General features: G+C 38.8%; 1 protein-coding gene across 1 annotated transcript in view; it reads left to right on the top strand.

Moving 5' to 3' along the window:
- ADRB2 (adrenoceptor beta 2) overlaps positions 1 to 15,637 on the top strand; it is a 69,218-nt gene extending 53,581 nt beyond the window's left edge. Inside the window, exon 2 of the mRNA XM_032210857.1 lies at positions 15,258 to 15,637. Coding sequence (XP_032066748.1) covers positions 15,258 to 15,292 — 35 coding nt within the window. The 3' untranslated portion in view covers positions 15,293 to 15,637. The remainder of the gene's footprint in view (positions 1 to 15,257) is intronic.
- The last annotated feature ends 353 nt before the right edge of the window (positions 15,638 to 15,990 follow it).

Raw genomic sequence — 15,990 nt, 5'->3', positions numbered from 1 at the left:
ATCTGGGTATTGGTTACCAGAAAGTTGCCAGAGCAAATGGTCTTTTTCTTTCGTTCTTAGCTTTTTAAATTATCTCTGTGAGTGAGGAGTTTAATAGATTGTGCTGTAATGGATTGAGTGATCAAGCATTTTCTGATAAAGTTGTCTAGGCATCTATTTTGTTGGAAGTTGGTGTATGTTGAAGTCTGTTTCCTTTTCTTTGTTCTGAGTTGCGGGAATGTGTTTGCACTAGACATGTACAACCAACACAAGCTATATCAAAACATCTCAGAAACAACCAACAGATTATTACAACTACGTGGTATCCCTATAGCACATAAACTAACTAAAGCCCTCTAAAGCATCCTAAGTAAACCTAAAGACAGAGGAGCCCAAAAGGAAAAAAAAACATGTCATTTACAACATTCACATTCATAGCCACTATGTAGGACAAAGAGGCAGAAATCTAGCAGAGCCCATCCATTAACATCAACAGCAGTCAGAAGACAAGATGAAAATTCCTGAATCTCACAACACATTGGTTTGGTTTGGTTTTATTGGACTTATATGCCGCCCTTCTCCCAAAGGACTCAGGGCGGCGTACAACCTAAAAAAACATATAACAAAAGTTTAAAAAGATTAAATAAGCCATCCAATAATCTTCCACTGACAATTTAAATCAAAATTAGGATTAAATTAAAATTAACAATTCAAAATTAATAATTTAATTTATTCTATTCAGGCCAGGCCGGCTTGCTGAAAAAGCCAACTTTTTAGGGCGTGCTGGAAGGACCAGAGGTTGGGGATTATGCGAAGCTTCGGGGGCAGCTCATTACAAAGGGAAGGCGCTCCCACAGAGAAGGCTCTCCTCCTGGGGGTCGCCAGCCGACACTACCTGGCCGTGACATACTCAATATACTCGATCATCCTTTCCAATTGGAGAACAGTAAGCAGCCTAAATAAAAAAAAATGTGAGGGAATTCCTGGAAATGTGGCATTCAGACAAATGAGCTGAGATAGAAATAAACCACATTTAAACACCATTCAAAAGAGACAGCACAAAAGCTATGAAGAAAACAAAAAGGTCAGCGCCCTTTCTCCAAAGGCCAACACCCAGGATGAGGAGAGATTAACACTGGACCAATTGCCAAGCAGAAAATATCCCATTCAAAGACCTACCAAGCAGTGGTGGGATTCAATTTTTTTTACTACTGGTTCTTTGGGCATGGCTTGGTGGGCCTTGCTTGGCTTGGTAGGCATGGCAGGGAAAGGTTACTGCACCATTCCCTCTTCATCCCACTAACCTGCTTTCCAGCTTCGTTCTCCGGTGAATGGCAACAAATGAAGACCCAGCTGATCAGCTGGGACTCAGGAGGCAGTGAATAGATCAGGGGGCGGGGCCAGCCAGAGGTGGTATTTGCCGGTTCTTCGAACTACTCAAAATTTCCGCTACTGGTTTGCCAGAATCTTACCTCTGTTACCAAGGAGAAAATCACTCCCCACCAACACTGACAGAGCAAGCTAAAGTATTTAAACAGGGAGCAAACCCTACACTCACTAGAATTGGTAAAGTTGCCCAGTCAGGTAATGCAACAACTGCAAGCCAACATCCAATCTCAGAGAGCACCAAGTATTCCACAGTTGAGCCCCAAAGTGCATATGTTATTTCTTTTGGATATTTAATTCACTTGCAGTGCAGTGTCAGCCATGTTAATCAGAAGCAAAACTCACTGCATTAACAAGTGCTTGTTGATAAGTAACGAGGCTGCTGCCTTATAACAATTTCATTATGCAAAAGTTTGCATACGATAGCTAAGCACATTGTCATAAAGAAATGAACTATTCACACTTGGAAAAAAATTAGCTGTTTGAATTGGAATAAATGCCCTGCATTTGCAAATACAAGGAATAAGTTGTATTTATGGGATTCACACTATTCAGGTTTTCTGAAAATCATATAATGCATTCTGTAAAATGAGGTTGAGCCATGTATTCTTTGTTCATTCAGCAGGAAATTCAATGGCTGGATTCACTCATCTCACCAAGATAAAGCCGCAGCCTATAAACCGTAATTCAGCAAAGCAGCAGCCATGACTGTTTCCAGGGTCAACAGATAATGCAGAAGCTTCTCTGCAGCAGCCATGCGGAAGCAATGGTCCTGGAAAATACCATGGCTAGTTTAATGAGTCGGAAAAATGACACGGCTAGTTTAAGTGCTGCATTTTCATTCTTGTCTCTTCCAGCCCACCTCTTCTAAATCAAGTCTGAAGCAATGTATCGTCTTAGTTAGCATTTTTTTTTCCTTTACCATGGAACTGTTGTAGGTTCCTTGAGACAGTTTGTCCGTCCCTGTTCAGAATGCATCTCAATAACTAATCTTTACCCCAATGTTTCCTCCCCAAAATAGGCAGTTCTTGTTTACTTAATGCCACTTTGATAGGGTTATAGTGGACTCAAATTTCTCCAAAATGCCTGCATAGAAAGTTTCATTTGGCTGCATGCAATTAGCTCTCTCTAGGATCTCTCAGGCACCTGTTTATGGCTAGACAAGATACGTATGCCATATCATTCCATTAACAACTCAAATCTGGTATCCGATCATTTAGATCACAATGTCTCCTTTTCACAGATATTTTCATTTTTTGTGTTGCCAGAGAAGGGCTTGGAGATCCTCTTAAGCAATGTGCCACTGCAAACAGTCTCAAGGAAGTCTATAGAAAGCTGGCATAGGTAAAGATCTAGATACTTATAAATCTTGAACAGCTAATTCTGATGTCCTTAAAGACCCTCAAATTACTCATACTTGTGGATTAAAGAACAGGAATCTTTGTAACAAAGAAGAAAAATCAACGGGCAACCAAAATGATGAAATTTGCTGGCTGACAATGGTTTGCTGAAATATCAGAATAAATTGGCTAGTAGCATGAAAAGTGTCAGGCAGGTTCTGTGGTCAGAGACTGAGGCAGAAAAGAGGGCTTTGGAGCAGATTTCCTGACCTGTGAGAATTCTTTGACCAATTTCAGAGCATTGGCCTCTTCCTCATTTGCTCATAACAAGGATGTGTCCTAGTAATTTTAATATTATAATGTATTTAAGATTAAATACATTTAATAAATAATAATTGCTTTTTCCCCCTTCCATGTCTTCGTTATATTGCCCTCAACTCATTCCCAGCCCCTTCCTGGAGCATCTCTCTTTTTGTATAGTTGTGTGTGTGTATGAGAGAGAGGGGGGGAGGGAGGGAGGGAGAGACAGAAAGAGAGACAGACAGACACAGAAACAGAGAGATAGGTGGGAATGCTTTAAAATTGTTTCTTGCTCTTTTCCTAACTTAATTTTTGCTTTGGATGGTGTTTGGCCCCTTTCCCTGTCCATTTGGCTGCTGATGGGCTCAGTGGTTGGGATCTGCTAAGCTCTTGTAGGCCTCAGAGGCTGATAGAGGCATGCTTCTTCCCCTCTAGTCATAGAACAGAGCCATCCATTCCAAGGCCATTTTGGCCTGGGATGCTGGCAAGGCTAAAGCCCTGGCTTCTGCAGAGTCATACATCCATGTAATGCCCAACAGGCATTTTTCTTTCTGCTTGTCAGACTTATGCAGACTCTTTATAAACATAGGTTTAGTGATCTTTTCCATTAGAACTATTTTTAAACCAGGTTCTCTACAGAAGTTTCTTTCAATTAAGAAAGAGGGACTTGTTCTGCTAGCTGTGTTTCTGCTGGTTCTCTCACCGTTGGATATGTTATGGTTTTCTCTTACTTGTGCCAACAAGTGATTTCATACAGCTGTATTTTTAATAGTTTTTCAATATATTTACCAATATTAAAATGCTTTAATGTTTACCAATATTGAAATACACGTCATCCATAACACAGGTCTGTGATTAAAAAGCTGTTTGATTATTTTCATCTAATTTCCATGTATTTTGGTATGCTGAAAACAAATAACATATTGCAAAAACTCCTAGACGTCATGATTTGCCACAACATGCAAAATTGTCTTTAAATTTATCAAAGATTTTTAATTTTTGGAATTTTTTTATATTATGGGTTTTTAACCAAATTTAAAGTCCAAATTACTATTAATTAATTCACATAAGTGCATTTAATATATAAAATGCCAAAAAAAACATTAAAGGGTTTGTCCAAGTTATGTAAAAAAATATAGCACTATAAATCTGATGGTCAACAATATATACATAAGCTAAGCAAGTTTTAAGTCTGTGCTTCTAATGGTAGAAGGGGTTAATCTTTTCTGAAGAATCCAGTGGGAGGGAGACACAAGGCAGATAGCAGCATCTCTGGTCAGTGCAGGGGGTGTGGCCAGCACTGTGATGTCTCATGTACAGACACAGAGCTGCTCTCTCCTGCATGCCACACTTGTGCACGAATCATCATCAGGTTCTTGGTTCTAGGCTGTTCACACTATTTCATTGCAATTCATGTTAGCTCGTCATTCTTCAACTGTTACGTTATGGCTCTGCAAAAGTGTATTAATTCACCAGACAGTTTCTGTTTCATCTGTGGTGAATATACAGTGTTGAAGCAACAGCAGAATATTACAGACTTTGTGAAAAAAGTACACTTTGCATACTTTGGACTAAAAATTGGAGATCAAGATAAAGTTTGGGTGCGTCATAAAGTATACAAATGGTGTGTTGAGGACCTCTGAAACTGGTTCAAGGATAAGAAAAAATCTTTCTGTTATGGGATTCCTATGGTATCGCGAGAGCAAAAGAACCATAGTGATGACTGTTACTTTGTTCATGCAATGTGAAAGGGTTTAATTCCAAATGGAAGCATTCCATTTCATACCCCAATCTTCACTCAGCAATTCGTCCCATCCCCCATGGCACAGATATACCAGTACCCAAGCCCCCTGCTACCTTGGAAGAGATACCTAGCTCCGATGAAGGTGAAGTCATACCTGAACCAGATGACGAATCAAGTTCTGACTTTGAAGATGATACAAGACCAAAATTGTTTACTCAGGAAGAGATGAATGATTTGGTAAGAGACTTGAATCTTCCCAAAGATGCCGCTGAGTTACTCGGATCAAGACTGAAAAGCAGGAATTTATTGTTGCCAGGAGTGTTATCTTCATGGTTCAGACATCGTGAAAAGGAGTTTGTTCCTTACTTCACCCAGGAAGACAAGTTGGTTTATTGCATCAATGTTAAAGGTCTGATGGGTCAATTTAAAATCCAATATGATTCAGAGGAATGGCGTTTTTTAATAGATTCTTCAAAAAGAAGACTCAAAGCAGTTTTACTCCACAACAGTTTTTACACTTCCATACCTGTAGGTCATTCCATACACTTGAAGGAAACCTACGAGAACTTGGAAATGGTTCTTCATAAACTTAAATATAAAGACCATGGTTGGCAAGTATATGGGGACTTGAAGGTCTTGTGCATGCTGCTCGGGCAACAAGCTGGGTATACCAAATATCCTTGTTTTCTGTGTCTATGGGACAGTCGAGACCAACAAAATCACTGGACCAAGAAGAGTTGGCAGCCAAGGGTGCTAACAGTCAGTGAAAAAAATGTCCTCCCAGAAACTTTGGTACCTTCCCATAAAGTTCTTCTACCACCTCTCCACATAAAATTGGGATTGATGAAGCAATTCGTAAAATCACTTCCAAGAGATGGAGAATGCTTCAAATACTTGGTCACCAAGTTTCCATGCCTGTCAGAGGCAAAATTGAAGGAAGGTATGTTCGTCGGACCAGACATTAGAAGGCTTATAGTTGATCCAGAGTTTGTCAATGCCATGACGGATCCTCAAAAAGAAGGGAGGATTGCATTTAAAGGAGTTGTACAGAAATTTTTAGGCAATAACAAAGATCCTCACTACAAAAAGATCGTCGGAAGAATTTCAAGCTTTAGGTTGCCTGATGAGTTTGAAAGTGCATTTCCTCCCATCCCACCTTGACTACTTTCCTGAAAATTTGGGAGCTGTGAGTGAGGAACAAGGTGAATGATTTCACCAAGACATTAAAGAGATGGAAAGGAGATATCATTGAAAATGGAGCATTACAATGATGGCAGACTACTGTTGGATGCTTCAGAGAGACATTCCAGATGCTACTCACAAGCGTAAATGCTCCAAGAGGAGCCTCACAATGAAGAAGAATTGAGTTTAGTGTGTGTAGGTGAGCTCATTTCAGTTCAAAAAAGAATTTCCATGAAAATGTTGTAATAAAACTTTAATTTTATAAGTCTATTTCCATTTATTTTGAGGTATTGCCTTATTTAACAGTTACCTAAATTGTCAGGAAACGTGATGTTCTATAACAAAATGGAAGTCATTTTCAGATTCAGTGCACCAAAAAACAAAGATTACATGGAATAACCAAAACAGCTCTCGAAAATTTTTTTTTGCAGACCTGTGAATTATATCTTTGCACACACCATTGATATGCAGCCTACCTACTGTTAATAGTTGAAAAATTAGCTACATACTGTATCTTGGCAAGCATATAGATAAAGGGTTTCTATTATAACATGGGAGGTTTTAAATGGTAGGCATTATTACAGTACAAGTTCACATGCCTCTTTAGTTATGATAACCTTGATATACAGGAATGTGATGTCAGAACATAAACATTATGTTGAAAACATGCTTCATATGCCCCCTATGTACGTGTTAGCATCAGATAAATATATCATCTAAAAGAAATCTGAGAGTCTGATCACGAGGAAGTAATAGTTCCCAGAAATATTCAAAACAACTAGTTAACTCTTAGGAATAGCACAGTTCTTTCAAATTCCATAAACAATTGCCTTACATCTGGAGAAGTATTTCCATCACATGCAGCCAAGTAGCTATAAAGTTTTCTCGTTAATTCTTTTTCGTATACAGTACAAAATTTGGAAGTTGTTTATTATGTGATTTCCAGGCCAGCTAGTAAACTCAGTAATCAATTTTGTAATATTAGATCTCTCGCTTGGTTTACCTTCATTCACCTTACTCTCTGTGTCATGTTAAAAAAAGGTTAAAAAGAAAGGGGTAGTCTATTGATTGGTATGAAAAATTCCACAAAAACCTCATTGATGCATATCATCATCATCATCATCATCATCATCATCATCATCATCTTAAAAAACCCCAGGGAAATAAATCAATTTGTTTACTCCAAATATATTTTTTCCAAAATGCCTCCACACTGTTCTTCTCCAAGTAGATGAAAGGGAATGTAAAGTTATTCTGCTGGGATGCAAATGCAGAATGAGGAACAACTGAAATAGGCAGATCAGTCTTTGAGAAGAGGTTGAGGAGGGAAAAAACCTGAACGGTATAGAAATGGGATAAATAAACACATGAATAAATAATGATTCATTATCTTGATGGGCCTCAGAATCCACAAGAAAAGCCTCTGGCATGAACTTGTAAAAAAAATGGCAATCATTTGGCATTTCAATCATTAAGGTATTAGGGTGGTTTCCAGGAATGAGGGTTTGGCTCCAGATTCTTTGGTCCCTCCCTTAATTTATTATGAATCAGCTCCTACCTTTGCCAAAATTAAGTTAATTCAAAAGGGATTTATGCTGAAGGTTTGTCCTTTCTCTTTACAGGGCCATTCTCTGTTGATCAGATGAACAATAGGATACTCATAATCGAATAATTGTTAAAAAAAAAAAAACAAATCCCTGTGAGATCAAATAATATGGAACTCTTATTTGGACAACCTAACACTAAAATCTCTTTCAGTTACAGGAAGTTATGATGTTTCTCACATGATTGGTAATAAACTCGTGTTTTATAGTAAAAGTAAACACCTTTATCATACAGAATGTAACCAGGTTCAATAAATGATATTCCCCGTATTTGTTTTGCATTGACAGTTCCCTGAGCCACCCATTCCCAGATTTAATTTTAAAATATTTAACTAATTTTTACGGTAGTGAGGATGCACAATGTTCAATAAATTGTTAGTTCTGCTCCATGAGTTACAGATGGATCTAAGAATGAGCTCCAGGGGCAGAATTCATTTTGCAAAACTGTGAAGAATGATAGGATTTCTTTAAGGCTTCTGAAAACCTTTCTTAAAAATTGTAATGAGGTGATCTATAGCTTCAGTGCAAATAAGATCTGGGATTCTGAATATCATGTGCGCATGTGCGCATACCCGCAGAGAGCTAGTAAACACAAGTAATTTTTTTAATTCCACATCAGAAATAACAGATAGGGGGCAACCTGTATCTCACTCACTATATGCAGTTCTAATATGCACAAAGTGTAATCTGTGTAAAGAAGCAACATCCAGCCAGCTGGATCAGTTGGACTACCTGAAATGAGTTCCTGGTTTTCTCTTAATTTAGCAGAGAAAAATTAGGGGGGTGGTCTCTCTCTCTCTCTCTCTCCCTCTCTCTCTCCCTCTCCCTCCTCCCCCTCTCTCCCAGCTGATTAACTGTTTCAGATGGTCAATGGGAAAAACTCCCATTAAGAAGATGAAGAAGTCCAAGTTGGTTTTGACTTCTCAATTCTGGGGCGCTAAATTAGGATTGGTGTGAGAGGACAAAGGTTATATAATATATTCTTCATCTGGAATAACGTCAAGTTAAAAATAGTGTTTTTATTTATTTATCAAATTTAAGTTGTTTTTGACTAATAACAAGCAGAGTTGCTGTCCTTTGCCACAAGCAGTTATGGGTCCCAAAGGTGTTTTTTCAAAAGGCAACTGGACTTTCTTGCTTTTCCTTGAAGACATTTCACTTCTCATCCAAGAAGCTTCTTCAGTTCTGGATTTGGTTTCACCACAATGTGTCTGAGTTGGCTTCAAGAGCAAGAGCGTAATTGCCCAGGTTCGCCTGGTGCACCAGTTGCGGCCCTACCTGGACTGGGAGGCACTTCAAATGGTCACTCATGCCCTCATCACCTCAAGACTGGATTACTGTAATGTGCTCTACATGGGGCTGCTCTTGAAGAGTGTCCGAAGACTGCAGTTGGTCCAGAATGCAGCCACACAAGCAATATTGGGTGTACCTAGAGACACCCATGTTACACCCATCCTCCGCGAGCTGCATTGGCTTCCCATTGGTCTCCAGATGCGCTTCAAGGTGCTAGTCGTTACTTTTAAAGCCCTACATGGTTTAGACCCTGGCTACCTGAGAGACCACCTCCTGCCACTTACCTCCCAATGACCAACAAGATCGCACAGGCTGGGCCTCCTCCGGGTGCCGTCAACCGGACAATGCCAGCTGGCGACCCCCCGGGGGAGGGCCTTCTCTGTAGCTGCACCGCCCCTGTGGAACGATCTACTCATAGAGATCCGGACCCTTACCACTCTCCCGGCCTTCCGCAAGCCACCAAGACTTCCAGCAGGCCTGGGGCTGTTGATTAATATCCAGCCCCACTTAGACGGAATGCATGATGTGGAATTTTAATAATTGTATTTTTTATTTAATTTTTAAATGTTTCTTTTTACCCTTCCTGTAAGCCGCCCAGAGTCCCAAGGGAGTGGGCGGCATACAAATCTTATTAAACTCATACAAATCTTATTAAACTCAAACAACACTATTTGGGAAACACTATTTGGATTCACGTCTGCCTGCTGAACTGATAGCAAAAGGTTACAAGCAGGAATGAAAGAGAAAGCACTTTGCAAGAAAATTAAATGTGACGATGCTTAATAAGTGGATGGGTAGTCACAGCAGCAAGAGAAGGAAATGATTTAACCTTCATTCCACAGCCGTGACATAACAGTATTCAGAGCACAAGGATCATCAGTTAAAGTTCAGCATTTTATCCTCTTGACATTATTGGTTCAAGGAATTGCTTTGCATATTATCACCCTCACCTCCATTATATTGTGAGTGGGAGGAAAGTGGGAAATGACCCGGCATTTTTATCAGTCACGATTTAATTTGATTAAAGATCAAAGAAAAAGCTTTTTAAAATTCCCTATAGTTTCTTAGGGAAAGTCCACTTATTCTTTAGATTGGCGGCTTACTCCCAGGCTTCCCTGACACTGCAACAAAACAATGCAGTTGCAATTTTAATAGCGAAATGAAGAGGATTAATAAGCATACTTTGAAATCTCCATTCATATATGTGCATTAGTACGTTAGTTATGAAAGAGCGAAAAAAAGGAGCAAACAAAGGAAAGATACAATTAAAGCTGTGAACATATACTGTACACTCTGCATATCAGTATGTACCCTTCTTTTCTAGCTCCAACAATGACATAGGACTAAGGTAATAATCTGACCTTAATGCATTATCTCACCAGGCTGGGCTTTGAGTTACAGATCTGAAAGTCCATTGTTTTACCTTTAGAAATAATGTGATGCAATTCTGACCCCCGATAAAAAATGTGGATATTCTACATCTATTCCATTTTGCTCATAAACTTTCCCAAATAATACAATTGTACCATGATGCTCCGCCAACAGAGTGCAATTATTTTTTTTTAAAAAATTAAGATTACTATTATCACATCTTATTATTCATTTGCTTTTATTTGCTCTCTTATTCCTGTCACCCAGCTCTAGAACCTGCCAGTCTATTTCATATGTGTATAAAACATTTGAAATTGGAGCTACCTTCACACAAGTAGCTATGTGAATTTAAAAGATTTAATTATTATAACTTGCCACTTAGCCTGTGTGTGTGTGTGTGTGTGTGTGTGTGTGTGTGTATGGAGAGCCTGTGGCTTAGTGGCTAATATAACTGCCTAATATGTAATACATCCCAGCTTCGATTCCCAGTAAGGGTATGGCTAGCTGATGAGAGCTAAATAGCTTGAAATAGATCTATACTAGTCTCCCTTTATTTATTTAGCAGCACAAATGCAACACAAATGTAACAAGGCAACATAAAAAAAAATGGCTTTCTGCGGGGATGGCTCCCAGAGTGAGTCGATAGACAGAAAAGAGAAGCAGTATGCTCCCTCCCATATTTGGGCATACCAGGAGTTGTGACACAATACATACCTATTTCCCTGGCTTAGCTGATAACAGGAGGAGATCCTGTGGTTTAGTGGCTAATATAACTGCCTAATATGTAATACAGCCCAGGATCAAATCCCAGTAAGGGTATGGCTAGCTGATGAGAGCTAAATAGCTTGAAATAGATCTATACTAGTCTCCCTTTATTTATTTATCAGCACAAATGCAACACATACACAAACACACACACACAAACACATATATTCTGTAATTTTATTCCACATTATATATACTACCTCCCATGACATATAGAGGATCCAGAATTTCTATATATTGTAATATACTCAACAAGGCTGATTAATATCACCCTTATTGTCCCCTTCTTTCACAGAAGTATAGGGTTTGGAACTCTTGTATAGGGAAGCAACAATCCTGAATTTATTAGAAGGGAGCTATCACTAATTGGCAACTAGACTATTCTTCCCACTAACCAACCTTAAACTTTACACATCAAATTTCTAAGGAACAGCTATTCCACTGTTCCGTTTCTTGTGTGTATATTCCTGTCGATGTTTTCTGAAGGTTTTGTGCCATATAACTTCCTCGCTACAGCTAAGACACTGTCCATAGTCACCCATCTGTTCATGAATATTGCTTAATATAATAGAAGTGTTTCACAGAAAAACTTATATAATTTGGACTATGGGTTATCTGTCTTTGTAATTTTACCAGTGTTTGAAGAATGTCTATTCTTTGAGAGACAAATTCCAAGAGGATAGTCGTGATTATTAGAGCAAACCAAACAAATAGAATAGATCAAGGTTGCTTGAACTAGAACTCCCAACATCCCCCCATCGCAAGCCCTATTAGTATCTATTGGAGATTGTAGCTGGGCAGTTCTACCCTGACATAAGCCCTTGTAAAATGAATGTTAACCATCAGCAAATGTCACAATTAATATTTTAATCCTTAATCACACATGACTCCTTTTTAGTTTAATAACAATTAATTAATGAGAAATACGGTAGCTGTTATTTTCTACTACCTTATAAGTTATTAAACATTTGAGATAAGCTTTAAAATTTATTAGTGTGAGAGAGTTGGGGAAAGGAAATTCCTTCTCCAAATCGAACATGCAGATTGTTTCCTGATTTATAAAACAGCAGCAGTATTTCCCATTCCCTTGGAACTGTAAATGGTCATGTTTTCTTTGACATACTAGGACTCCCAATTGGCAGAGTTCTAATGTGCTCTATAATTAGGCTGAGATAAAAGTAGTTAAAAAGACATTCTTAGATTACTCCAACTTTCTTGGTCTCAATGAAATTAGAATTAATGTAAATTAGTATATAAATGAGGCCAGCAGTACAAAGCAAGCAGACAAAGTAGCTTTTGTGGTGAGCTTTAATAAATGCAATAAATATTATATAGCAATAACATTTGGCCTCATATACCACTCTATTGTGCTTTACGGCACTCTTTGTGTGGTTTACAGAGTCAGCATATTGCCCCCTACAATATGGGTCATCATTTGACTGACTCAGGAGGCTGGAAGGCTAGGTCTACCTTGAACTGGTCAGAATTGAACACCTGGCAGTGGGCAAAGTTTGCCTGCAATATTCTAATATTCTATTGCACCAACAGGGTTTTCTATATAACCATACATTCTTTTCCTCAGAAGATATGAAACAGATTTACATAGCTTAATTATAGTAAGTAATGTAAGAGGTAGCATTCTTTCTGAAAGAATGGGCCAGGAATTTGGGGTTCTCCTAAATTTAGAGCTGATACCAGAATCACATTCTTGCAAAAGAGAAGCCAGGTTTCATAGCATCTTCTCAGTGGTGTTACCCCATTCTGAGTCTCTGAATTATGGGCCATTGGCAAGGCTTGCAGCTTGATCCAAGAGGGCAGATTTTTCTTTTAAGAATAGTACTGTAGGCTTACTGTAGCCTGGGTGCAATCCAGGAGTCTCAATGATTTTCACAGAAGAGAGTTTGGCACCTCTGACTTACAGCTTAACGTGAAGCCTCATTTTTCCCTCTCATATCATGAAAGAGGAATATTTTTTCTTAAGTATTTTTACATTTAAGTTCATCTTATCCTTAGATATCCTTTCTGATCATTTAATTACACCCACATTTTCTGCTCAATATGTTGAATGGAATCCTTTCATAGTTCTGGTTTGATAGGCATATTAGTTCGCTGAGGTGGGTAAGCAATAATTGTTCTTTCTTCCTATTTCCTAGTATATAGCTTTGTCCATACCAAGAGGCCAGGTTTAAAAAAATCCATCTGATTTAGATATAAATATTGTAGTTTAAATGCTAAGGCTTGACAGTGATTTATTTTAGGCATCTTTTTTCCACTGACTTTCTAACTCGCCTTATGATTTGCTTTTGTATGAATTGTTCTTATTTTGTTTTTCCTCTGTCTTTTTAAAACCCTTTTTTATCTTATCCATTTACAAATATTATAAATCATGCTGAAGTACTTAAAATAAAAAAACACTGTATAAATACTTTTAATAATTAATGAAAATACTCCACATGTTTATTCTTTTCCTCCAATCTGATAATTTTAGAGGTAGGGGGCATATATAAACAATACTTTTGGAAGCTGCATCCTATCCAAAGGTTGTGAATCTCTAGCTCAAATAGTGAATAAAATGCAAAAGTGATGTGGTAATAGAAAAAAAATTATCATCAGCTTTGCTTTAAAGCCAAAAGAATGTGATGCCTGGGCAAATGTTTTGGTATATTTTGATAGATTTAATCATTTGAGTGCAGGCAGTCCCAATTGTGTTTTCATTCTTATTTCAAAAATATGAATTCCTTCATGTGTTTTTTTTTCCTTCTTTGCTTTTGCATTCTAGATCAACATTTTCAGTGTTCTCTCTTGCACAATTCCAAGTTTATAAAGGAAAGGTCAACAGCGTGTGTCCCCTCTGACTTAGATCCCATCAGTATAGTGGAAAAAGCTACAGCGTTTTGCTCTAATATGTATTGCTTTTGACTTCTTTCTATGGAGCTGGGTTTATTATTTGTTACATTTAATGCATCTTTTATTTTCTTGGCCATTAGCCCAGTGCATTTCAAGTTCTTTGCAATTTTGCTTTAAAACATTTGAAAACCTTCTTGATAATTTGGAGGGTCATTGAATATGATTATGAGCTGAACAAGGGCCATGACTTTGATTAGAAAGAAATATGATATCAGGGTAACAAAAGAACAAATGATAAATAGTGTAAGGACTACAGGGTGAGGCAGGAATCGATGCTGCTCAGTGAAACAGAACCTTTGTGTATTTATAGAACAGGTAGATTATAATCTTCAATCTGGAAAAAAGAGTGTCAAAGGTTATTGGCCTGAAAAGGCAGATGTAAGATTTAAAATTTAGGGTTGACAGAATGATATATTGTGTGATTTTATTTCCCATATCAGGCAGATCTTCTCCTTATAAATGACTTCTTTCTTCACTGAAATAATGGACCTAAACTAGCAGCACCGAAGCATTGGAGTTTTTGCTGTTAGTTAGGTATGAATGCAGAGGCATGTTTTAACCCAATTCCATAATGTTTGGCAGCATACAATATTAAAAGCAGTTTGAGATACTGTAACAGTGAAGAACGATTAACTATTTTAAGAAAGATCTTCAAAAGCCAAGTTTTGTGTGATAGTTAAGGTGTTGAATAAGAGAAGAAAAACCCAGATTCTGGTCTATCCTCAATGGCAGAAACTCATTAAGGGACTTTGAGTCAATCACTCTCGATCAACTCAACCTAATATTGGAGGATTTTGGGTGGAGGAGGAAGGAAACGGGATGGTGACAGAAAGGGCATCTAGCCAGTAAACACTCAGCTCAGTGGTGGGTTCTGGATCCCGTTCCAACCAGTACAATTGGAACGGGCCCGGCGGTGTCCATATGGTTGCGTGCAATGCACACATGTATCTTAGCGCCTCCACAATACTCCAGCTGCTCAGCGGAGCGTCGCGCAGGTGCTGTATGTGCTGTGTTTGTCCGCGGAAGCGCCGAAGACTTAAAAGACCAGTAAGGAGCTGGGGTGGGCAGGTGGGCCCTCCTGAGCACCGTACCGGAACAGTATCCGGTGCTCCAGGCAGGGTCCGGTACACCCGTACCAGGGCGTACCACCTGCAACCCACCACTGACTCATATCCATTCAGTTGCCCAGACTCTACCCCTCAAGAGATTATGGGGTCATTAAAAGATGATGTTAATGATGATGATGAGGGAAATGGGAGGGTGGAGTGCTCTAAAGAAAGGTATCATATAAATCTAATAAATAATTAACAATTGTGATATAACTTTTCCAGAGTTAATACAATATATCACCATCAGCTAACTAACATTAGTTCCTTCTATCCACAGAAATTCCTGGGTGCCCTGGAATGGTTGAAAGTTGAATGGACAAAGAACTCCTCACCCTTTGCAACTTGCAGAAGCTTGTGAAGAGACGAGTTCAAGTTCAGCCGTATTTCTGTAAGGATGGGAGAACTACACATTCCTTCAAAGAAGGACAAAGGAATGGGCAGATGGAGTAAGCTCCAGATTGTGAAACATGAGGAATCTGCAGGGAATGAATCATTCTGGGACCCAACTAGGAGAAACCAAATTCATCGTGTGAAAGTACTGCTTGAGATTGGATTGGGGAAACCTTCATAGTGCAATAATGAAAACATTTTCATGGAGCTCAGTCATATGAGTTTTCAGAAGCCGGGGAAGAGTTAAAACAATCTTTCACAACCCCACAGGAAATCTCAAGGAACTGAAAGCTTGGGAAGATGCTTTTCTGTTCTGCCCCCCCTCTGTCTGGTAATGAACGCAGACACAGGCTTAGCTGTTTGCCACTCTTTATTCACAACAATTATAATCCTGTTGGCTGAAAGCCCAGACACGACTCACTGGCAAGACGTTGGCAGCAACCCAGACTCCAACAGATACGGGAACACAAGGCAGACCAAACAAGGAGTTCTCCAGATTACTACGAACAGTTGTGTCCTGCAAAAGGACTCCTCCCAAAGTCTCTTCTTATATACTGTCTTGGGAGGGGCCAAGCCACAACCACCTGGGCTTGACTATGTCTTATGGCTATGTCTCCGTA

Source organism: Thamnophis elegans, chromosome 2, assembly GCF_009769535.1.
Source record: "Thamnophis elegans isolate rThaEle1 chromosome 2, rThaEle1.pri, whole genome shotgun sequence".
Taxonomy (NCBI): domain Eukaryota; kingdom Metazoa; phylum Chordata; class Lepidosauria; order Squamata; family Colubridae; genus Thamnophis; species Thamnophis elegans.
This window is presented reverse-complemented; position numbering and strand designations above follow the sequence as displayed.